Below are 24,750 nucleotides of genomic sequence, written 5' to 3' on the forward strand. Positions count from 1 at the left end.
AAAGTCAGAAAAGGATGTACCACATAAACACTAACAAAAGAACTCCAGTATAGCTACACTAACATCTGACAAAATAGATTTGAAGGCAAGAAGCATTACTAGACATAAAGAAGGACATGTTCATAGTGATAAAAAGGTCAATCTGCCAGAAGATATGATCATCCTAAATGTGTATACATCTAGTAGCATAGCTTCAAAATATACAAGACAAAAATTGACAGAACCAAAAGAAGACATATTCACAATCTTGGCTGGAGATTTTAACACTGCTCTCTTAGTAACAGGAAGAACAAGCCGACAAAAAATTGGCAAGAATTCTATGCCAAAAAAATTAGATAATCTAGATGAAATGGACAAATTCTTAGAAATACACAAGCTACTAAAACTGGCTCAAGAAGAAATAGAAAATCTGAATAGACCTATAACAAGTAAAGAAATTGAATCAATAACTTAAAAAAAAAAAAGCTAGGCCAGCTGTGGTGGCTCACACCTGTAATCCCAGCACTTTGGGAAGCCAAGGTGGGAGGATCACTTGAACCCAGGAGTTGGAGACCAACCTGGGCAACATAGGGAGACCTTGTCTCTAAAAAAACAATAAAAGAAAGAGAGAGAGAGGAAGGAAGGAAGGAAGGAAGGAAGGAAGGAAGGAAGGAAGGAAGGAAGGAAGGAAGGAAGGAAGGAAGGAAGGGAGAAAGAGAAAGAAAGGAAGAAAGGAAGAAAGAAAGAAGGAAGGAAGGAGGGAGGGAGGGAGGGAGGGAAGGAAGGAAGGAAGGAAGGAAGGAAGGAAGGAAGGAAGGAAGGAAGGAAGGAAGGAAGGAAGGAAGGGAGAAAGAGAAAGAAAGGAAGAAAGGAAGAAAGAAAGAAGGAAGGAAGGAGGGAGGGAGGGAGGGAGGGAGGGAGGGAAGGAAGGAAGGAAGGAAGGAAGGAAGGAAGGAAGGAAGGAAGGAAGGAAGGAAGGAAATAAATTAGCTGGGCATGGTGGCACATGCTTGTGGTCCCAGCTACTCAGGAAGCTGAGGTGCTTGAGCCCAGGAGGTTGAGGCTGCAGTGAGCCAGGATCACACCACTACACTTCAGCCTGGGTGACAGAGAGACCCTGTCTCAAAAGGAAAACAAAACAAAACAAAAACAAAAACAAAACAACAACAAAAAAAAAACAAACACTATCAAGAGATGAAAAACAACCCATGGAGTGAGAAAAAATATTTATAAATCAAGTATCTACCAAAGGTTTAATGTCTAGGACATATAAAGAACTCTAAGAATACAACAACAACAGACAAATAACCTAATTTTAAAATGAATGAAGGACGTGAATAGACATTTCTCCAAAGAAAATATACAAATGGCCAAAAAGTACATGAAAAAAATGCTCAACATAACTAATCATTAGGGAAACACAAATCCAAACCACAATGAGATACCACTTCACATCCACTAGGATGGCTATCCTAAGAAAGAAAAGGGTTGGTGAGGATGTAAAGAAATTAGAGGCCGGGCGCGGTGGCTCAAGCCTGTAATCCCAGCACTTTGGGAGGCCGAGACGGGCGGATCACGAGGTCAGGAGATCGAGACCATCCTGGCGAACACGGTGAAACCCCGTCTCTACTAAAAAAATACAAAAAACTAGCCGGGCGAGGTGGCGGGCACCTGTAGTCCCAGCTACACAGGAGGCTGAGGCAGGAGAATGGCGTAAACCCGGGAGGCGGAGCTTGCAGTGAGCTGAGATCCGGCCACTGCGCTCCAGCCCCGGCGACAGAGCGAGACTCCGTCTCAAAAAAAAAAAAAAAAAAAGAAATTAGAATACCCCTGCACATTGGTGGTAGAAATGTAAAATGGTTCAGCTACTATGGAAAACAGTTGGGCACTTCCTCAAAAACTTAAATGTAGAATTATCCTATGACCCAGCAAGTCTATCCTAGGTATATACCCCTAAAATATGAAAACAGATATTCAGACAAAAACTTGTACACGAATGTTCACAGCAGTACTATTCACAATCACCGAAAGATGGAAGCGACCCAAATATCCATCAAGAGATGAACAGATAAACAAAATGTGACATATCCATACAATGGAATATTATTAAGCCATGAAAAATGAACTACCAATACATGCTACGACATGAATGAACCTTGAAAACATGCTAAATGAAAGACGCCAGTCACAACAGGCCACATATTGTGTGATCCTACTCATATGAAATATCTACAATAGACAAATTCACAGAGACAGAAAGCAAATTAGCATTAGCCAGGGGCCAGGTGGAGGAGGAAATGGGGTATGACTGCTGATGGGTGTGGGGTTTCCTTCTGGTGTGATGTAGATGTTCAGAAACTAGACAGTAGTGACGATTGCACGCCATTATGAATGTACTTAGTGCCACTAAATTGTAAGCTTTAAAATAGTTAAAATGGTAAGTTTCATAACAAGAAAATAAATCAGTAAGAATATACATGATTTTTACAACACATATAGGCACCTTATTGGCACATATAGAACATTATAACCGACAACCACAGAATACATTCTTTTCAAGTCCACATGAAACATTCACTAGAATTGATCTTTCTCAGGACCAAAAAGCAAGACTCATGCAAAGAAGTGAAATTATACTGGGTAAGTTATCTGCTTTAAAATATAATACTTATAATGACAGCCAGGCAAAAAGACATGCACCCAGATCATCTGAAAGCCCAAGGGAGGTCCATGATTTGGAGCCTCTGAATTCTCAGTTCCTCCCCTCCCTCCCACCCCATTTGGATCTACAGGGCTTCCCAGTCTTTCCTGAGCCCTTGGACTTCTTCCCACAGCCTCTGTCTCCGAGCAGAGGAAAGTCACAGCGGGTACAACCACCGCCCCATCCCAAGGCCTGGACCCTGGCACTCTAGGGCCAGGGCGACTATCTCCTCAAACTCATCTCCTTGCCCAGAGTAGAGGCTGGATGGGTACAGGGTGATGCCCAGGCCATCGTCCAGGTAGTAAAACTGTGTCACTGCCTTTGCCCCACAGGAGCCAGGCCTTTTCCCACAAGTCTGACTTTCATGCACAGCCCTGAGGTCAGAACAATGCTAGCCTGTCTTTAAGGCTCATTCCAGAAGCAGGATGAAGTGGGCCAAGCAGACGTCATCCTTCAGGAGGAGGGGAGGGGCTGACCAAAGGTCCTATGGGCAGAAAAACCCTTGCCACTATTTGCAAATCTAGGCTAAACCTTAATTATACTTGGTATTCCCTTAAGGTTATTGTGTGAGGCTCTGTCACCATCTGAGAATGGGCAGACCCCTGCAGACCTCAGGATAGCATCCAAACCCTGGCCTGTCCCTCCAGCCCTCCACTATCCAGCCCCAGCGCACCTTGCCAGAAACTCCTACTGTTGCCACTCTTCAAGCAACACAAGGTTGGAGAGAAATTAAGCCATTCCTGAAAAACAACTAAACTTTGTTTCAGCTTGAGTTCTCCTAGAATGACTTCTCCCACCTACCCCTCCCTCTCTGTTTGCCTCAACCCTGGTGGTTCTCCCTCCCTTACCCCAGCCTTCAGTCCACTCACCAGTGCCATAGGCTGTGCAACAAAAATGCCTCTGGAATTTCTCTCCTGGTCTCCATCTCTGATTCTAACCCACACTGCCATCTTCTCATGGCTGGAGCTTGCAAATCACCATTCCCTGACATCCCCCACTCAGTGCATCCCAGACTCATTTGCTGATCCGTCATCACCCATCATCACCAGCATTGGCATCATCTCCAAAACCCCCATTTCAAATACAACTCCTGACCCCCATCTCCTGCTCTTCCACTTCCCCCATTCTTTAAAATCCTCACTCCAACAACCCTTTGATCCTCTGTTGAGATCTGATACAGTTTGGCCCTGTGTCCCCACCCAAATCTCATCTCGAATTGTAATCCCCATATGTCAAGGGAGGAAGGTGATTGGATCATGGGGGTGGTTTCCCCCATGCTGTTCTCGTGATAGTGAGTGAGTTCTCAGGAGATCTGATGGTTTTATAAGTGTTTGGAAGTTCCTCCTACATTCTTCTCTCTCCTGCCACCTCATGAAGAAGATGTCTGCTTCCCCTTCCGCCATGATTGTAAGTTTCCTGAGGCCTCCCCAGCCATGTGGAACTGTGAGTCAATGAAACCTCTTTCCTTTACAAGTTACCCAGTCTCAGGGATGTTCTTTATAGCAGTGTGAAAATGGACTAATACAAGATCCAAAGGTCCTCACTTTCTCTTTCATCCAGTTTAGATTCCAGACCCCATCGGTAACCACTTCCCTGCAAACATCTCTCTTGCCCCTTTCTGCTTCTGTCATATTTGCCTAGAAAAAGCCCAGCACTGACTAAACCCGACTGATTTCCTATACTGTACCTGTATCCAAGTCCAACCAAATACACTTGCAGGACACACAGCTATGCTGGTCCCATTTTACATCTATGACCACAGCCACATGGGCATGGAGACTCCTGACACTGCCATAGTTCCTGTGTTTGCTCTCCATCCTCCATGAACATGGCACGCTTTTCCTTTCCATTAAAAGCCTCAAAGTCCCTGTAGTAGACACTGTGGCTCTCTCTCTCCAAAACCCCTTTCCCATTATGTATCAGCAATGAGGTGTGGGTGGGGAAGAATGACCCCACCTCCTAGCCCAGGGCTAGGCCCTGGATCACTTCATTCCTCTTGCCACAGAGATTGATTCGGGTAACCTAGGCTGTTTCCAGTTGTCCCATGGTATTCCCTGGGCCAAAGAGACCATTTCAGAAAATGGCATATGCCCCATCTGGGGCCAATGGTATTTTACAGCTACTTTCTGGGAGCTTCTGTGGTAGAAGCCCTCCTGACTCCAGCTCCTAAGAAGACACTTCAGATACCAACTCTCTCCAGCAAGCAGAGAAGTGCGGCTGTGAGATCTGGAATTGCTGCATCTATCGGGCCTGCATAGGGGAAGCCAGGCTTGGGATGAGGCTGACATCACTGTCAGAAGAAAATGACAAGAAATTAGATCACCTCTTAACTGGAGGCAAGGCTGAATCTAATCCACCCTGGACCCTGCCTGACTCTACACTTTTCAAACAGTAAGTAGCTGCCATTTTTAAGGCTAGTGGGTGTTACATTTCTGTGACCTTAACTAAACCCATTCTGACTGGTCAGCCCCCGTCCCATCTTCACTCTCAGCTCAGGACCTCATCTGATGCTTCGTGGTAGAAGTAGAAGCTGTCAGAAGCCCCTCATCTTCTCATCGCCAGAGCTACCAAGCCCACTGCAGCACCTCCACTTTCTGCCTCGCTTTCTTACGAACATGGGAGATCGGTCAACATCCCCCACTCCCATTTAAGGCCACTCCCCACCTGTGCTCTGCTTCTCATCTCGAGGGAAGCTTCCACTGTCCCTTCTCTCTCCTGCAGTGGCAGCGTCTTGTCTGCTGAGTTGATCCTGGCGGCACACGCACAAGGTTGGGCCGCTTTAACATCAGACTTGACTGCTGACTCCTATCAGTCCCCCACGCAAGGCCAAACATCTTAAGAGCTGTCTATGGCCACCACACCCTCACCTCCTGAGCTCATCTCGCCCACTTCAACCTGGCATCTGTCCTCTCCACTCCACCTAAGGTGCTCTTATAAAGGCCTCTAATGACCTTGACCATCCCATCCATGACCACTCCAATCCCAATGGTCACTCTCGTGCCATCACCTTACTTGACCTCATGGCAGCCTTTTATATAGTTGGCCACTCACTCCCTTCTCCTCGAAATGCTGTCTTGTCTGGGCTTTAGAAATGCCACACACTCATGGATTTCCTCCGACCTCCCTGGATGCGTTGCAGTCTCTCCCACTCCTCTGCCTTGCCTCTACATAACGCTGAGCTCCAGGACTTGGCCATCAGTGTGTTCTCTCTGCAGGGACATGGCAATCAGCCAGTCCCATAGCTTTGAATTCTACCCCACCCCCATCTCTGTCTTCAGCCCACGTGTCTGCACCGGGCCCAGACTCATCCATGTCACCGCCTCCTTGGTCTCCCCTCACTGATGTCCAGAGGCATCTCAAACACAGTTCAAAAGCGGGACTCAAGTCCACCTCTCCCACTCACCACCACCCCCACACAGAAGTTTCTTCCCATCTCAGGAAATGGCACCCCCAGCTAGCCAGATGCCAAAGCCACCCTTGCTTCTCTCTTTCACTGACCAACCCCATCAGCAAGTCCTGTGAGACTCAGTCCTGAAAGGTCTCCCTTGTCAGTCCCTTCTACCCATGCTACCATCATCTCCCATCTGGACATAAACAAACACCTCTAAGGAAACAGTTCTGCAGCTCCTCAAAAAATTAAACACAGAACAACCAGATATATGAACCAGCAAGTCCACTCCGAGGTAGAAACCCCAAAGAACTGAAAACAGGTGTTCAAATGAAAGTTTGTGCACGAATGTTCACAGCAGCGCTATTCCCAACAGCCACAAGACGAAAACCAGCCCTGCTGGCCCCATTGCCTGAAATGCACAGTCCCAGATCTTTCCATAGCCAGCTTCCACTGATCCAGGTCTCTGCCCAAACCTTGCAGGCTTTCCCTAACCCCCAGTCCGGACCCCATCATGCCTTCCTGTGTATGCCCTTCACAGAGCCAGCACAACTTGTAATCGCTTGTTCACTTCTGTGTTGTCCACCTTCTGTAACAGGTGGGGCTCCCTTTCCCGTCTTGTTCATGGAATACAGAAGGTGCTCAGAAGACAGGGTTGTTGTTGAGCCTCCAACCTCAAGGGTCCCAGCGCCCCTCCTACACAAAGCCTCCCCAGTTCCTCGACCAGACTGCACCCATCTCAGGGGCATGCCTATAGCCCGATACCCCTTTACTGCCTCCCGCTCTGACCAGAACTTCTTCTGCGGGCACTAGCAGGGCCCCTGTTCCCGAGATCCCCGCAACCCACCAGGCCTCAGTCCCTGCTTGATGAGTAACAGGGGGAGGGGAGGAGGCAAGGGGAAAAGTGCAAAGCGTCAGGTGCCCTGAAGAGCTCCCAGTAACTGCAACCTCCAGGCCTTGCGCACAAGCTTTACTTCATATTCTTTACACATTGGCACGTTATCATGGGGAAACTGATGTGCAGTGAAGTAAATAACTTGCCTCAGACCACACAGCCTTCGTGTGGAGCAACAGAGAACACAGCCTCGGAGCCCACGCTCCTAATCTCTGAGCAGGACCACGCAAAGAGACGTCTCTACTAAAAACACAAAAACTTAACCAGGCGTGGTGGCAGGTGCCTGTAGTCCCAGCTACTCAGGAGGCTGAGGCAGGAGAATGTCATGAACCCGGGAGGCGGAGCTTGCAATGAGCTGAGATCGCGCCACCGCACTCCAGCCTGGGTGACAGAGCGAGACTCCGTCTCCAAAAAAAAAAAAGAGAGAGAAGAAAGCCTCAGTGTCCATCTGCCGCAAACATGAACAGTCTTCCCAGTCCACTTCTAATCTATGAAGTCCTGATATTTCTCCTCAGCTGTGGCATCGATGTGGGACCACGCCAGCTAAGGCCCACCAAGCTCCAGGGTGCTCTTGGCCCAGGGTTCACTACACAGTGGCTGCCACCCTCCTTAGCAGCTCTTAGCCATAGGGAGGGGCAACCAGGGCTTGGCCTAGCAGAGACAGCCCTGAGATTGACCACAGGCCCAGCCAGGGGTGGGGACAGGGAGTGAGGGGCCTGTTGAGTGCTCCTTTTAAAGCAGGCTAGCAACACCTGCTCTCTGTCAATAAACAAAGGGCACAGTCTGGGGGAACAGCAGCAGGCTCATGGGCTTTGGCGCTCAGTGACATTCATGTGGAATGCGTCTTCTCTCTTGTTCCACACTCAGGTTGCAGGCCCAGGTGGACTTGGCCAAAGCTGTCACATATTTGCTCTTCCTGACACAGGCACCGAGGTTCTAGCCCTCCCAGGCCAGATGCCCCAGTGCACCCATGAGCCCAGGCTGCCAGCAGACTGGGCCTTCACAATCTCGCCCTCCAGGGGCCTGCAGGCTGGGTCTTCCAGCTTGCCCTTGGTTCAGTTTTCACAGTAATGAGGAATACTATTGTTCTTTTTATGTAACAAAATTCTACATAATAAAATCCCTACTAGGCGCCAGACCCTGCCCCTTGGTGCCATGTATATTACATCTCTCAGTCCTGCCCATGACACTGCAGGGAGATCATTATTCCCACCTCCTGGATGTGAAACCTGAGGCTCAGAGAGGGCCAGTGCTTGCCCAGGGTCACACAGCTACCACGTGGAGGCAAGAGTGGGATCTGAAGTTGGGTCTATCCCAGCTCTTTCTTTCACCCCCAAATCCCCTAGATTTCCTGGTTAACTCACTGACCTGTTGTCCCCATGAGTCACTGAGACATTCCCTACCCAGCAGGGGACTCTGACAACCCTGGGTGAAAAATGATGGGGCAGTGATTGGGTGGAGCCAGATGGTGATGGAGAACACAGAAGGGTGACATGGTGATGGGGGCCTGAGCACACAGGGCATGCACACCACTAGCTACACTTACCACCTGCGAGGGCAAGAGAGCCCAGAGAGGGGTTCCGGAGCAGACAGAGGAAAGAAGAAGGAGTTATTGAGTCATGAGAAGCGCTGAGACAGCCTGGGACCTGGACCAGACACAGTCTCACAGCCTGGGCGTTCATTGCTTGGCCTGGTCAGGGCTGGGGGGTTGGGAGGGGCTGCCCTGGGCATGGTATTTCAATGCAGCTGCATTCAGACTTGCGGGACAGGGGCAGAAAGGGCACATGATCTCTTAGCATGGACAAGGGGCACATATTTGTGGCTCATGTTAAACTCCCATGACCCAGCTGCTCTCACTGGCATACTTGGGGGTGGGGACTCAGGCAGATCGCAGGTGGATGAAACTAGGGTGGGGCCAAATCTGGAAGCCAAGCTGAACAACCCCCGGGCCTTCAAAAAGAAGCCTGGCCACTGAGTGAGAGGTCTCAGGAAGGGACCAGGATCAACACAAGGTGGGTCCCTGAGAGAACATGTGACACCCCCACCTCTACCTCCCCAACTCACGTGGCCGTGCAGGTCCGTGTTGAGCAGCATCAGGGCACAGGTGAGCGTGTGGATCCCATCTGAGTCAGAGACGTGGCACTCTCAGTGCGAGGATCCAACCTCTTCCCACCCCCCGTCTCCTGAAGGAACCCACCAGGAGGCCTTGGACACAGAGTGAGGCCAGCCACCTGCCAAACTCACCTCAGGGGCCAGGGCCTGCATGATGCTCCCGGTCTGTCCCCATTGCAGGGCCCAAGTCACTTGCCTGCCCCAGGAGTCTGACCACCCTGGACCCACTCTGGCCCGGACTCCTGCTTCCTGTGGCCAAATTCACCTTGAACCTCAGACCTAGGAATAGCTCTGAGCCCCCAGCCCTGCCCCTGCATTGACCTGTGTCTCTCCCAATGATGAGCCTCGTCCCCCAGTTCCTGAGATGTGGGCCCATCTATTGGGCAAGTCCTGTCCCTAAGAGGACCCCAACCTAGACCCCCACCACACCGGGACAGCCACCACACCAACAGTCAGCACCATGACAGGGACCACAGAGAAGGGAGAGCCACAGAGCTGAATCCCGAGGCTGGAGGGACTTCCAGGCAGTGGGGAGGAGAACAGGCAAGACTGCGCTTTGCTCAGCAGGCAGACCGTGTGCCATAGCTTATTCAATTAGCATTCATTGAGCACCTACTGCATGCCGGAGAGGACAAACCATCTGGGCCTGGCAACAGGACCAAAGTGCCAGGTGGACCAGGGTGGGAGGGGGCCAGGGCCTGGCTGAGTGGGTGGGGAGGGTTGGGCAGAGTGGGCGGGGGCCATACCTTCCGAAGTGCTGTCATCAGGGTTGCACTGGCAGTACCGGCGGGAGAAGTGTGTGAGGACTCGCTCACGCTCTTGTGTCTCCCCCATCAGTGGGAAGGCCTTCAAGAATGTTCTGGAAGGCAATTCAAAGCTGCTGAGGGCAGTCTGAGTCCTCATCCAAGGTAAGACCACCCCCCCACACACACCACACACCCACCCTAGGAGGCCAGGGCTCCAGTGCCCCATTCTCTGGGTCTGGACGCTCTCTCCAGCCCAGGAGGCCCTGGCCGCCAGGACGGCCACTTTGGAGTGCTGAGACCAGGGGGCCTGGTAAACTTTAGAGTTTCAGTCCTCATCACCCTCCAGGGAGCTTCTGGAAGTAGGCAGAGGACAGATGGTGAAGAACAAAGAAGAGCACCTCAGCACCTGCTCTTCTTCAGGGTGGATGCCCACTCCTTGCTCCTTCCCCTACAGCCAGGCCCTGTCCATGCCTGCCCTTCAGAATGCTCTCCTCAGTCATCCTCTCTCTTTCATGTGCCTCCAGCTGAGCCCAGGCCCAACCCTGATCCCCCCACTCCTCCCCCACCCCAAGACTAAGTTGCCACCAAGTCCTGATGGTTTGTTCTTATCATGTGCCCAGGACAACGGGGCCACTCCTGCACCCACTACCTTCTCCCCGCAGACACCAAGTTGTCTTTCTAAATACCCACGCAGGCAGGACTTACTGCTGCTTAAAATCCATCACTGGGCCAGGTGCGGTGGCTCGCACCTATAATCCCAGCATTTTGGGAGGCTGAGGTGGGTAGATCACCCAAGGTCAGGAGTTCAAGACCAGCCTGGCCAACATGGTGAAACCCTGTCTCTACTAAAAATACAAAAACTAGCCAGGTATGCTGGCACATGCCTGTAATCCAAGCTACTCAGGAGATTGAGGAAAGAGAATCACTTGAACCCAGGAGGGAGAGGTTGCGGTGAGCCAAGGTCACGCCATTGCACTCCAGCCTGGGCAACACAGTAAGATTCTATCTCAAAAAAAAAAAAAAACCTGTGACTCCTTGGCACCCTCAGAATAGCACCCAGGCTCCTCACGTCATGGCCACATTCGCTGCCTGGACTACTCTCCTGTGCCTCCAACCTCACACCCACCTGCTATCTTCACACCCTAGACAGAACAGGCATTTCACTCTTCAGTGCCTCAGAGCAGGCCAGGCCTCCAGGACACCCTTCCTTCCTCGGCTGGGCAGCTCTGAATCTCCCTCAAGGCCCAAATCAAAGGTCATTCCCTTGGGAAGGGAGATTGCAGGCTGAAGCCATTGGTGTCTCCATCAGTCTTGGGTTCAGGAGATGGTTTGTTCTTAACTTTGCTATAGTTGATTTCATTTTGGCCCAGAATGACTGCAATGCCCACTTTGTTTTACCCTCTCTCATGCCACCTCCTAAGGCACCCTGGGACCTGCAAGCCATGTCTTAGCCAGCCCTTACCCTCTGAGGCGCCTCAAGGCATCCAAAACGGCAGAGTACTCTCAAAATCCAATCCCAAGCAACCAACTGCTGCATAATAGCACTGCCCTGTCTGACAGCTCGCTGTCCTCCTCTCCCTATCTCTCTTGCTTCCTGTTCTCTTCTCCCATCTGTCCCCCAGCCTGGCCCCTCCCTCTTCTCACATTCCTCCAGGACTTTCTCAAAACCTCCCCCATTCCAACCTTAGCCTGTTTTACCTATGAGCCATCCATCCCAGCTCCTACTCCCCAGCCCAAACTCCCCTTCCCTAGACACTCTGCCTCAAGCCCCAACCCAGTGCCACGACCACCAAACTCTCAGGCTGTCCCTAGGGGCAGCCTCACCACTGCCCACCCTCCCCCACATCTTGGCACCACCAGCCCTTTTACTCTACCCTCTATGCAACCTCTCACACCGACCTTTCCCCTCCGCCCAACCTCATGCTTGTTCTCTCCCACCTGACCCTCTTCAGAAGCCTACGCGCTTGCAGTGCCTGCACAAATGAGCCTCAGTATTGGGCTGGCATACAAGGCACTCAGTCCAGCACCTACACCTCTGATCATAAGCTGACCCCACTGAACAACTTCCCCAACCAATCTTCCTCATTCTACTGCAATCTTTACAATTCAGCTCAGGATACAGTAGCCTGCTGAACACCAACACTTCCACTGAAAACAATAAAAACCATGGATTTTCTTAAGCTATTGGAAAAATTGCTGAGGCAGCAAAGACCAAAAGGGCCAAGATTCTGGAGAGGAGAGAACTGTGGAAAGGTAGTTTGAGCTTCTGTGGCTGCTTTTTCCCTGGGGGAATTGCTGATTATGGGCACAGGCAAGAGCCAGGGCACTGGGTGGCTTCAAGAGGCTGGAGACTTCAGGGGCTGTAAACACATGGCCACTTTTCCCTTTGAGATAGTTGCTGAATTTCAGAGATATAAAACATACAGGCCGGGCGTGGTGGCTCATGCCTGTAATCCCAGCACTTCGAGAGGCTGAGGCGGGAGGATCACGAAGTCAGGAGATCGAGACCATCCTGGCTAACATGGTGAAACCCCGTCTCTAATAAAAATACAAAAAATTAGCCGGGCGTGGTGGCAGGCGCCTGTAGTCCCAGATACCTGGCAGGCTGAGGCAGGAGAAAGGCATGAACCCAGGAGGCGGAGCTTGCAATGAGTGGAGATCATGCCACTGCACTCCAGCCTAGGCAACAGAGCAAGACTCTGTCTCAAAAATATATATATATAAAAGGCAGGAAGCAAAAAGGCTAAGCAGAAATCCTCTGAGAAGTACAGGGATTTTTTTTGTTGTTGAAGAGGAGGAAGTGTTGCTGCACTGAGAAGACAAAATTAGGCTTCTGAGCCAAGAAAGGGGTTTGCCCAACTGAACACACAAGGCTCCCAGTAGAAAACTCTGAGGACCTCTACCTTATGATCAGAGCACACCCTGAGCCATAGCAAACTTCAGTGCAACGATTAGGACTGCATCCCCACACGCCTTCTAACTGCCTAGCAAAGGGCAACGTAAACCCTCTCTGGAGGAATATAGAATAATCTAGAACCACTACAATTCTATATAAAGTATACAGCATCCAATTTTTTTTAAGTTACTAAGCAATCAAAGAGACAGGATATACGATGGAAAATAAAGAGAAAAAAGAGATAATAGAAATAAACACAGATGATTCAGGTGATAGATACTGGAGTTAGCAGCAAGGGTTTTACAACTAATATGTTCAAAAAAGAGAGGGAAAGGTGGAGAAAATAATGGAAAAGATGGATAATTCACCCAGATAATTAGAATCTATTTTTTAATTTTTTTAATAAAATAGAAATTCTAGAAATGGAAAATATAACATAAATTCAAAACTCAGTAAATGAGTTCAAAACCCATTTATGCCTATTGTGCCAGAACGCTAAGCGTGTGGGAGTTATTTATATCCTACTGCTTAAGGTCATCGCCAAGGTCTGATTTTGTAATTCAGAAAACTGCAACCTCAGGCATAAATGGGTTAATAACACATTAGAAACAGAAAAAGGGTAAGTGAAGTGAAGTAAAAACAGGTCAGCCAAAAATATCCCAACAGAAGCAAAGAAAAAAGAATGGAAATTACTTTTTTTGTATGTAGGTTTTTTTGTTTGTTTGTTTGTTTGTTTCTTTGAGATAGGGTTTCACTCTGTCACCCAGGCTGGAGTGCAGTGGTACAGTCATGGCTCACTACAGCCTCAACCTCCCCAGGCTCAGGTGATCCCACCTAAACCTTCTGAGGAGCCGGGACAACAGGCCTGCACCACCATGCCTGGTTAATTTTTCTACTTTTTGTAGAGACTTGGCCTCCCTATGTTGTCCAGGCTGGTCTGGAACTCCTGGCCTCAGGTAATCTTCTGGCCTCGGCCTCCCAAAGTGCTAGGATTACAGGTATGAGCCACCGTGCCCAGCCAGAAATTACATTTTTTTAAAGTGTAAGAGACACGTGGAACACAGTCAAAAGGTCTAACGTGCATGAATCACCCCACCCTTAGCTCCAAGATGCTTCCATCTCTCCTAGGGCCTGGTCAGTATCTGCCCAGTTGGCCCCTGCCACCAGAGCCTACTAGATACTACAGGGCTGCAACCATCCATTCTACCCTCTGGCTTCTAGGAACCTGCAATTGGCCCTCCTGAGGTCTACTCCCTAGGTCCTAAACCAATAGAGTTGAGATCAAATCCCATTTTACCATCTCCTCCCTCGATGACTGTGAGGAAGTCTCTTTACCCCTCTGGCCCATAGTTTCTTCATGTGAAAAACATGAATGATAGTGCCTACCTTACCAGGGTACGGAGGATGCAGTAAGCAAGGTGAGTAAAGACCTAGAGGATCTGGCGGGCAGGAAGTGCTCAATACAGGCAAGTCCTGAGCCTCCCTTCCTCTCCTAGAGTCACAACTACATTTCCACCCTCACATCCTAACAGCTACTATGAAGCGGGCACTCGCTGAACTACTGGGCCACTGCTGCTCCTGTGGCCGCTTCCCCACGTCTCACCAGGGGGTCAAAAGACTTGCCCAAGGTTGTACAGCAAGTTTATGGTAGAGCTGGCATAAGCATCCAGATGTGCAGCCTGAACCACTTGTGGGCACTGCCCGTCCCAGCCCCACTGACCTGAGTGCTCGGTCCAGAGTCAAGCCCGAGAAGTCGAAGAAACTGAGGTACTCCCCGGCCACCAGTCTGCTAAACTCGTTGCTGCCAGGAGAGTATGGGATGTCTGTTAGAAGCAGGGTCCAGCGCAAGGATGACAGAATCATAGGCATTACTTGGGGAGTAGGGCCCAGGGTACCCGGACCCACCCACCCCCAAGACCTGCTCAACCCCTAGGCTACTGGCCAGTTGGGCCATAACATTCAACCTTGGTCTGCAGGTGTTGGGAAGGCTTCCTGGGGGAGGTGATGTCTCAGTCAACACAAGGAATTACAAGCTAACCAGGCGAAGGGAGTAGGGGTGGGATGATGCAGTGTCCCCAGGGAGGAAACTGTATGGCATGTCCAAGAAGCTACTAGCAGGGCCATGTGGCCAGAACCTAAAGAACAGGAATGGGGGCCGGGCGCGGTGGCTCACGCCTGTAATCCCAGCACTTTGGGAGGCCGAGGCGGGCGGATCACAAGGTCAGGAGATCGAGACCACGGTGAAACCCCGTCTCTACTAAAAAAATACAAAAAAAATTAGCCGGGCGCGGTTGTGGGCGCCTGTAGTCCCAGCTACTCGGGAGGCTGAGGCAGGAGAATGGCGTGAACCCGGGAGGCGGAGCTTGCAGTGAGCCGAGATCGCGCCACTGCACTCCAGCCTGGGCGACAGAGCGAGACTCCGTCTCAAAAAAAAAAAAAAAAAAGAACAGGAATGGGGCAGCAAGTGATGAGGCCAGGACCAGGGGAAGGACCAGGACTTGATTCAGAAGGGTTAAAGCAGGGATGGGCAGTCTGTATTTTGGAATGCGCTACTTGCTAAGTGGAGACTGATATGAGGACTGCCGTAGATGTCCAGATAGAGATAGAAGGGATGGGGAGAAGAGAGATTTAGGGGGCAGAACCCACAAGACACGAAGATGGAATGGACATGGGGCATGACCAAGAAGGTAGTCCCCTGTGGGAGATGTCAGACTTCAGGACCAGGCATCCGTGTGAGAGTCATCAATCCACAGCTGGTCAGTAATAGCTCAGGGTGGGGCTGAGCCCATGCAACAGGAGAGGGCACAGACAGGCTGGCTGGCCCAGAGTCCCAAATCGGGTTGGGAACCCAGGAGCGAGCCAGCAAGAAGGCTGAGAAACAGCAGCCAGAGGTGGGGTGTGTTGTCCTGCAGGCCAACCAAGACAGTATTTCAAGAAGACTGGCATGAGGAATTCTTGTCAAAAACTAGAACAAATTTCCACCTCATTCTAATTAAGCCTAGAGCTTACTGCCCATTTGCAGGACCCATGGGAAATAGAGAAACATGTTAAATAACAGCATGAGGATACCACATCTGAACTGTGGAACATTCTTTAGGACAAGTGGCTTGGTTTCTTCAACAAATACACAGCATTTAAGAAGGGAGGAGCACTGCTGAACTGCTGAACTGTTGTTGATTCAAAGAGACTTAACAGACCAATTAGCCAAGTGCGATGTGTGGACCCTGTTTGAATCTTGATTTCAATAAACCAACATTTTTGAGACAATCAGAGAAAATTAAACACAGTCTGAATGTTGGAGAGATTAAGAATTTTTTGTTCATTTTGTTAGAAATTATAATAGAATCATGATTATGTAAAAAAAGATCCTTATCAGTTGGAGATACATACTAAAGTATTTATAAATCAAATGATAGAGTGTCTGAAATATGCATTACAATCTTCCAGCACATGAGAAAAAAGCTGTGGGTCATAGATGAAATGAGAATGAAGAAATAGTAACTTTAAAACCCAGTAATGGGTATATAGAGGTTTGATTTTTTTTTCTCTGCTTTCATGTTTGTTGAAATTTTCACAATAAAAAGTTTAATTAAAGAAAAAGAAAGAAATGACCAGTCTCATGGAGCTGCTGAAGGGGCTAAGGTGAGGCTTGGGGAGCAGCCACCAGATTCAGAAACACAAGGCCACCAGTGATGTTGGCACAAGAGGTTTCTGAAGTCGGTGTTGGGGGGAGGAAACCAGTGTGGAGGGGCTGAGTGTGGAGAAAGAAAGGGGATAGAGGCCATCCCGGGCAGAAAACCCAAGAATTTTGGCTAGAGGAGGAAGTGGGGATGAGAAACAATTTTTGTTTTTAAAATGGGAGAGACTTGAGCACAATTAGCTGCTGGAGGGAGTGGTTGAAAAGATGGGAGAGGGCAGGGGCAGGCCACCAAGAAGGCTCCTGAAAGGATGGCATTAGGTTTGGGGGTCCAGTCCAGCAGAAGAGGTGAGGGCATCTGAATTGTGATTTCTGGGCTGGCGCGATTGTCAGGGACCCGGTGCAGGAGCAGCGTGGAGGCTGCGGAGGGTGGAGAGAGAAGTGGAGGGAGAGAGAAGAGGAGGGAGAGGAGGATCGAGGACCTGAGCCGCCCTCAGGGTGTCCTGAGGCCTAAAGCCTGCATGTCACCTCCCACTCATGGGCAAGGGTCTGGACTGTCTCCCAGCCCTGTGAGCAGTGCTGCAGGGCTAGGCCTGCTCCTGCACAGCTCAGAGCCTTAATGCGGATGCTGGGAAGCACTCCGGGTAAAAGGGCCAGAGGCAGGTGGCAGGTGAACACACCAGTAGTCAGAGGTGCGCAGGATGTGCCGGCAGACTTCCTCTGTCCTGCAATGCCGCCTGTCCCCTGGTCCCCCTTGGGGCTCTCATCTAGCCAGTCCCCTTTGCACCCGGTCTGAAGGCCAGGGTGTGGGCTTTGGGGGCTTCAGCCCCTTCAGCTGGTCCCAATAGACAGTAGTGCTTAATGAAGGCCAGGAGCCCTTTCCTGAGCTCTGGGTCCCAGAGGTGTCCCCCAAGGCCCAGGTTCTCCTCTCTCCCTGGCCCCATTAACTGGGCCCAGATGCTGCCAGGTTCTCTGTCCTCATATTCATGGTGGCCCCATAACCACATCCCACATCCCTCACCCCCAGCCCTGAGGGGCCGCCCGCCACCACCCCTCCCCAAGAGCATCAGCCTCGCCCAAGCAGCCCAGAAAGGAAACAGATTTAGGGCGAGGCCAGGAATGAGGACAGTGGCGGGAGGAGGTGTCCTCGGGGAACTGTTGGGAGCCACCCCCCAGCACAAGGCACCCCTGAAGAAGGTCACCCACAAACCCTTGAGGCTGAGGAAGACACGAGGTTTGCCCAGGGTTGGGGGTGGGGGAGACCACACTCACTTCTTGCCCAGCTGCCGGGCCACATCGCAGCGCTGGAAGCCCTCAAGGTGGTAGAGGCGGCGTGCCAGCCGACGAGCAGCTTCACTGACCCCCTGGCACCCGTTGGCCAGTGGGTCTGCGCTACCAGGCTCCAACCCCTCCGAGCTGCTGAGCTCAGAGTCTGAGTCTGACAGGCCATCCTTCAGGCTGGGGTCACTGCAGATGGAAGGTGGGTGGAGGAGTAGGGTCAGAGGCCCAGGGTCAAAGGCCCTGGAGGAGGCTGGGAGGTTTCCCCAGGCCACTGCAAACCATGTAGGGGCCAGAAGAGGGAAAGAAGCTCCACCGCAGCAGGAGGGAATGAAATCAGACTTTCAGAAGAGCCTCTCAAGTGAACTCACAGCATAGTTCCCTGACTCCCCACTTCTACCGGGGCTGAGAAGGCCTGGAAGAGCAGAATGAAACCTCAGGACGCAGGGTGGGAAGTCTGGATACAGAGGATGGACCAGGTGACCTTGAAGAGGGCGTGCTGACTCTGGATACTGAGTCACTCTAATCTGCTTTGCCCACCCTGGGTCTCAGTCTCCCTATCTGCTCAGTGGTTCTCCCAGCTCCCAGCCTGGGCCCTGCCTCACCTGGTTGAGTTCAGCAACTTGTCTGTGTCCTCCTCATCATCATCCTCGTCCCCCCCTGGGCCCTGGGGGCCATCTTCATGGAATCCATTGGGCATGGCCATGAGAGACAGGCGGCTTAGGACGTTCTCAGAGCGGCTGCTGGAGATAGAGCGCCGCAGGGGGCTGCCCAGCTCCCCATCACCACCAGCTGCCCCCATGTCCCCCTCAAACCCCATGTCCCCAATGCCCAGCCCAGCCCCTGGCTCAGGGCTGTCACGAGCCCGCTGCTGGATGAGGGGTGTGAGGGGGGCCTCGAAGCTGACGCAGCTGTCACTCTCATCTGTGAGGCTCAGCCCATCTAGGGAGTCAAGGCTGCTGTACTGGGTGCCCCGCAGCAGCTCTGACTCCAGAATCTTCTCAAACGTGGCACTGAAGCCATCCCGCACATCTGGCTCCCCGGGACCATCCAACCTGTGGGATGCAAGGAGCCAGTCACCATCCTGCCAAGGTATCCCCAGTACAGGTGCTGGTAACTGCACTCATCTGTGCCTGGGAGCCCCCTAGGGACACACCACCCCCCATCCTATTCACTTATCCCTTCAGCCAATACTGACTGAGCACAGGTGCCAGACACCGGGCTGGGTACTGGGAATACTGCAGGGAAAAGAGCAGACCTGGGGCCGGGGCCATAGTGGGCTTCAGATATGTGTCTAAATGAATGAATGTAAGGCCTCATCCCCCAGCCCGGCATAGAGGGCTGCTTCCTCCAGGCTCCCAAAGCAATGTGAACATTTTCCTATCACAACCAGTGTCACACCGGGTCATAATTTTGCTCTTCCCACAACCTGGGAGGTTCTTAGCTCGACCAAACACATCCCAGCTGTCAGGTCTGGCCTCATTGCCACCTCCTCAGAGAGAGCAGGGGAGGCAGGCCCACAGCACACTGGCCTCCTGCTCCGGATCTGTTTATTTACTCCTCAGACCTTCCCGGCATGTAAGATTCTGTCTTTTCTCCTGTTTACTGTATGTTCCCCAGCTCCAGAACAAAAGCTTTGCAAAGCCACGGAGCATCCCCACACATAGTAGGTGCTCGGAACATCTAGCTGAACGATGTGCTGGGTGAATGAACATGTGCTTTTCAGCCCCATGGCCCCACCCACGCTTCCCAAGTCCTTGCAGGATCCTGTGCTGTCCCCCAAAAGAGGCCTTTGCACTAGCTGTTCCCTCTGCCCAAAGTGTTCTTCCCCAGCTAAAACCCTCCTTCTACATCCCTTTCTCAGTGAGGACTGCCCAGACCTCCCAATCTAAACCATAACCTGCCTCCAAACACCCCAGCCCCTTTTTTCCTACTTTTTCTTCCCCAAAGCACTTATCTCCTTTCAACATACTATATAAGTATTCATTGTTTTAATATTTATCTTCGGTCTCCCCACTAGACTACAAGCTCCATGAGAGCTTTTGTTTTGTTCATCTCCAGCACCTGGAAAGCAGCATCACACATACATGAACTGAGGAGGCTGGGAAGATTCTTATCTACCAGAGACACGAGCAGGTACACAGGGAAGGAAAGAGAGAGAGACTGAGAGAGTAAGACCATGAGAGGGGGACAAGAAAGAGACAGAGGAAAGGGATACGGGAGGACAACAGAGACAGAATGTGAGAGAGATAAAGAAAGAGCTAGACAGACAAGGATAGAGATGGAAGATACAGCCGGCAACGGGAAGAGACACAAGGAAAAAACACAGCAGGCTGAGCCCGGCCCATTTCAGATCAACCGAGGCCCATGATGGGCAAAGAAGCACGCCCCTCCCTCTGCATCAGCCTCCCCTGAGGCTCTGGTCATGCCCTACTTTCCCCTAGCCCCTGCTGCGTAGCAGAGACTGAGCTGTATTTGGAGGACTGGGAAGTGCCCCTGCCCCTCAAACATCTCCTTGGCCCCCCAGTGCCTAAGATTCTGTCCCAGTATGCTTCCTGGAGAAGACACTCCCACTCCAGCCCCAGCAGGAGCTGAGACTGCAGGCTCATTAGGCTCTCTCCTGCCAAGGAACAAAGTGGGGAGGGGGACAGAAATCTAAAAGACGCAGAATGCCTGGCAGGGGCTGGGGTAGAAGTTTCCTCTACTGACCTCTGGAAGGAAAGGAGGGGAAAGAAGGTCCATTGCCCTGGCCACCAGGGCAAATACCCAAAGTCAGCCCAGTAAAGACACCTCTGCCAGGCCTGTGCTGGGCACTAGAGACATCCAAACAAGACAGAGCCCTGCCTGCGGGGAGCTCTCAGCCCAGGGTCAGAACCACCAATGGACCCCCCATCTCCCACCTCCTCATGCAACTGAGCAAGCCTGAGGAGTGGCCCTGATGGGAGCTTGAAGACCATCAGTCCAATCTCCAAGCCTCCAACTGCCCCTAGCCTCACCATCCCAAGTAAAGATGCCACCTCAATACGGTGTGCTCTAAGAAGCCCCAGTCCCCTGCCCCCGCCCTGCTGCCAGCTATGGGGCTGCCCTAGACCCTGCCTGGATGGAAACACGCTTATGGCCATGGCACACCCAGTGACACAGACACCCAACCCCACATACTCACACTCCTGCCCACGAAGACCTAGAGACACTTATCCCTACATAACATGTACATGCGCCCAAATGTGCAGCCACAAATGTCCAGGCCAGGGGCACCAACACTCCCCGCCCACAGCCACCATCCACATGCATACCAACACGTTCACACATCCCTGTGCACACATGACATGCAGGGCAAGCACACAATCATGCCCCCACGCACACTCACACACTACCCATACACTGCCCGTTCAGGCCAGAGCCTGCAGCTATGCGCACTAAGACTTCTAAATGCCTTCTTTTCTCAGCCCACCCTGGTGCCTTCTAGACATTTCTCTGTCCCTTCCCTGCTCTGCGTGTCCAACACACCCCCAAAACTCCAGGTGTCTCCACCATCTGCTGAGGACAATAGAAATTGGGCTGTAACTCCAACAAGCAGGACTGAAGTGAGATCCCTGGTAGAACTTCCTGACAATTACTGCAGGGGAGAGTAGCTGAGAGGGATTAAAGCCCAAAGCCTGCTTTCCCAGAGTCAGCTGAAGGATTTTGGAGAGTCTCATTTCCAGGAAGCAGAGGGATGAACCAGATTAATTTTCACATTGGGCATTTTAAAAGGACTTGGAATTCAAATGCCCAGCCTGGGATGGAGGGAGGGCAGCACTCCCCGTCCCCCACAACCCACATAGAAGCAGCTCACGATGACATAACCTTCAGCCCCCCAATCTGCTGGCCTTTGAATTCTCCATCAAAGTCAGTCTGTGGTTCTGACAAACCACAGACTGACAGCAGCTCTGTCCTTTCAAAACACCCAGAATCTGGGCAAAAGAGGGATATGAAATCCCCATTTTATGTATGAGAAAAACAAGAACCAGGGAAACTAAGTGGCTAGGCCCAGGCCACACAAAAACAGAGCAGCCAAATGTGGTGAGCTCCCATAGCAAGACATCCACTCACTCCAGCTGAGGGTCCTCAGCATCTGGGCAGAGGCTCCTAGAAGCATCATCTCCCTCTGCCAGCACGCCAGCCCTCCAGGACCTGGACCCTGTTGAATCTTCCAGAATGTTCAAGTCTGGCCCCAGGGCTAGGCCATTGGTGAGAGAGAGGCCAAGGCTGAGGCCACGGAAGGCCATGTCTGGGTCCTTCGTGGGTTCCTCAGTGTCCGCTGGGGTGCCCCTTCGCTCGTGCCCTGGGCTGCAGAGGCTGCTGTTCAGGCCCTCACTGGCCATTCCATTCTGGACCCCCGGCTCCTCCTCAGGCTCCGGGCTGGGGTCATGAGTGGCATCGCCTTCCTCAGGCACTGCAGATAAGAGTTTGTCCTCCTCCATGGCAGCCACCACTTCCGCCTGTCCTGGCTGCTCCTGGGACTCCTCTAGACCTGGCAGTGGGTGGAGAGAGGAAGAACCAGTCAGACAGGGCTGGGGCTGGGGGGCGCCTGAAGTCCAACAGGACCAGTGGCAGAGCAGCCTGCCCGAAAGTGGGAGATGGCCGAGACGATCTCCTCGGGGCCCTTCTGGCTGGAGTGTGGGTTTGGGTCATGGTGCCCTCACTGCCTTGTCCAAGCAGCCACCTCACCTCACCCTTGACCCTGGCCAGCCCACTGTGCCCCAGTCCCTGCCCTTCCTATTACCTCTTGTGTCTCTGCTGTGCCCGCCAGAGTTCACCAAAGCCCTCTGAGGAAGATTCAAGTGGGGAGGAAGTGGAGAAGGGTCCAGCAGGGCCCCCCCCATTCCTGTTGGTGAGTGATGGTGACAAACCACAGACTGACAGCAGCCGGTCCCCTAGCTTCTTCCCACGTTCTTGCCCTGGCTCCAGGAGCCAGAGATAAGAGAACCTTACCTTTGTGGTTAATGGAGGGAACTGGGCTGGGAGGCTGTCTTCAAGGAGGAGTTCAGAGAAGAGACAAGGAAGTCAACAGACGCAGACTAATTGGAGCAGGGCCCACCCCAGAAGCCAAAGTGAAGCCTGGAGACAGCCAGGGATAGCCCAGCGCGGGGCGCTGTCCAGGGTGCTGGGCGGGTGGCGCCACCCAGGAGCCTCTCAGAGCCCAGGCTGCCTCCACCACACACATAGCCCAGAGCCCCAGTTGTCTGGGAGGAAGGAGGAGGCCTGGGGTTCCCCTCCACTCCCGGGCCCCCATCAGAGCTCACCCACCTGCGAGGAGGGACTCATGAGGAGGCCTCCAAGGGGCACTCTGGGGAGAGCACTAGAAGGAGAGTCAGGCCCTGCTCTGCCCAACTCCCTGCATGCACTCGTGTGAGTCCAGGTCAGGCCTCCTCACTGGCCTGTGCAGGCCAGCCCCACTCCCCTCTGGGTCTGTTTCTCGTCTGTAAAATAAGGAGACCCATTTACCCGTCATCTTCACCTCCACTGTTTCAAACGGGTTGGGACCAGCCCACATTTCCCAGAGGCTTCCTGCCCAACCTAATCCCAGATGGAGAGGGCAGATGTAATGTGTAACAGGCTGTGTTCTGGCTCTCTCCTCTTCCCCTCTCTGTCCCTGGGCCCACTTAGGCTAGGCTAAACCCCTCCCCAAGTGTCCTCTGCCAGTGGGGACACAGATCAGCCCCTCCAAATGCCCTGGAGAGAAGCAAGAATCTGGGCCATTTCTCCCAGTTCTGGTTGGGCCACTTCCTTCTTCCCCTTGTTGGGCCTTGGCTACCACTCTGCTCTGGAGAGGGATGCTGGGGGTTCAGGAGAGGCTGCAGGAGAGGGACTGGCCGGCCTTCTGGGCTGCAGCAGAATGAGCTGCAGGGGCAACAACAGGGATATAAGTGAGCTCAAACTTCCTATACTTGCCTGGTCATAAACACCACCTGAGGGACTTGGTACAATGCAGATTACCAGGCCCTACCCCAGACCTCCAGAACCAGAAGCTACAGGGGAGGGGTATGGTCCTCTGTGATTCTTATAACGAGGCAAGTGTGGGAACACTGAGGTAGGCTCCAAAAGAAAAGTCCCACTTAAAGAACAAGAACCTGGGGAGGGAGATGGGTCCACTTCTCAGGAATTCTGGGCCCTTGTGGGAAGCTCAGCCACCACAGTCCAGTTAAGATTATTTAACCTGGGTTTTCAAATATAGAGTGGAAAAGAGGAGGGCAGAACAGACAGACCTGGGACCCCCGCCCATTTACACTGACCCTCACCTCCTAGAATTTTGATGACTGCATAAGGGAGATTTTTACTTTAAAAAAAAAGAAAAAACAAAAACAAAAACCCACAGACTTTTAAACATCTGAAGAGCCAGGCTCTAAAATATCTGGGCCCTGATCCTAGGACATCGGGGACCTCTAGAGGTTGAGCACTGAGTAAGGAATTCTTTCTGGTCTGCCCTAAATCCCTGCTGCTGTAGTTGCTATTTCAATCTGTTCCCTCCGGTTGTATACTCAGAGGAGGAAAAACAAGAAGTCACCTTCTCAACTGAGACTCAACTGAGGGTGGGGGGAGGCGGGACATTTAGAAAGGAAAAAGAAGTGGGGGCTTTTGGCCTGCTGCCTGAGTTCCAGTCCTCTGACCTGCTTTCTAGCCCAGGGGCCTGGATGAGCATTGGCTATGGGGCACAGGGTTTCAACCCGACTTCACCAGGATGACTCAAGCTCCCCCACACATACCTAGAGGCTGAGCCCACCACCTTGAGTCAGGGCTCTGCCTAAGCCTCCATGAAACCTGAGGTTTAAGAGTATCAGCAGCTTCACTTGATGCTTAGCCTACACCAGCACCAAAGCTAGAATTGTGGACAGATTGAGGACCTCTTGGGAGACCTCCTCCACCCCACCCCCAACTTCCAGCAGCGCCTCAGGCTAGCTCCAGCCCTACCTGCCCTGCTATGTCCTCCTTTAGCAGGGAGCAGGATGGAGGTCCTGCCAACACCAGGCACTGGGCCATGTCCTTTGTTTCTGGAGGTGGGCAGACAAGGGGCAGCATTGAGTTCTACTCTGGGCGGGGGGCCCAGAGTCCCTGCCTGGACTGCAGACCAGCTGAGC

General features: G+C 52.0%; 1 protein-coding gene across 8 annotated transcripts in view; it reads right to left on the reverse strand.

Annotated features, from left to right (window-relative positions):
* The window catches only part of LOC105467051 (pleckstrin and Sec7 domain containing 2), a 71,612-nt gene that overhangs the window by 28,991 nt on the left and 17,871 nt on the right, over nt 1-24,750 (reverse strand). For 6 of the 8 annotated variants that reach the window (XR_011624635.1, XR_011624634.1, XM_071098322.1 and 3 more), the window contains 6 exons: nt 21,725-22,145; nt 18,238-18,687; nt 17,627-17,821; nt 14,438-14,518; nt 9,822-9,934; nt 9,024-9,086 (listed from right to left, as the gene is read on the reverse strand). Coding sequence is in view for 6 of the 8 variants with exons in the window: in XM_071098322.1 (XP_070954423.1) it covers nt 9,024-9,086; nt 9,822-9,934; nt 14,438-14,518; nt 17,627-17,821; nt 18,238-18,687; nt 21,725-22,095 (1,273 nt within the window). In the remaining 2 variants the exon portion in view is untranslated. The remainder of the gene's footprint in view (nt 1-9,023; nt 9,087-9,821; nt 9,935-14,437; nt 14,519-17,626; nt 17,822-18,237; nt 18,688-21,724; nt 22,146-24,750) is intronic. The other 2 variants (XM_071098325.1, XM_071098324.1) reach the window with 1 other exon arrangement.

The sequence above is a fragment of the Macaca nemestrina genome, chromosome 6 (assembly GCF_043159975.1).
Source record: "Macaca nemestrina isolate mMacNem1 chromosome 6, mMacNem.hap1, whole genome shotgun sequence".
NCBI lineage: Eukaryota > Metazoa > Chordata > Mammalia > Primates > Cercopithecidae > Macaca > Macaca nemestrina.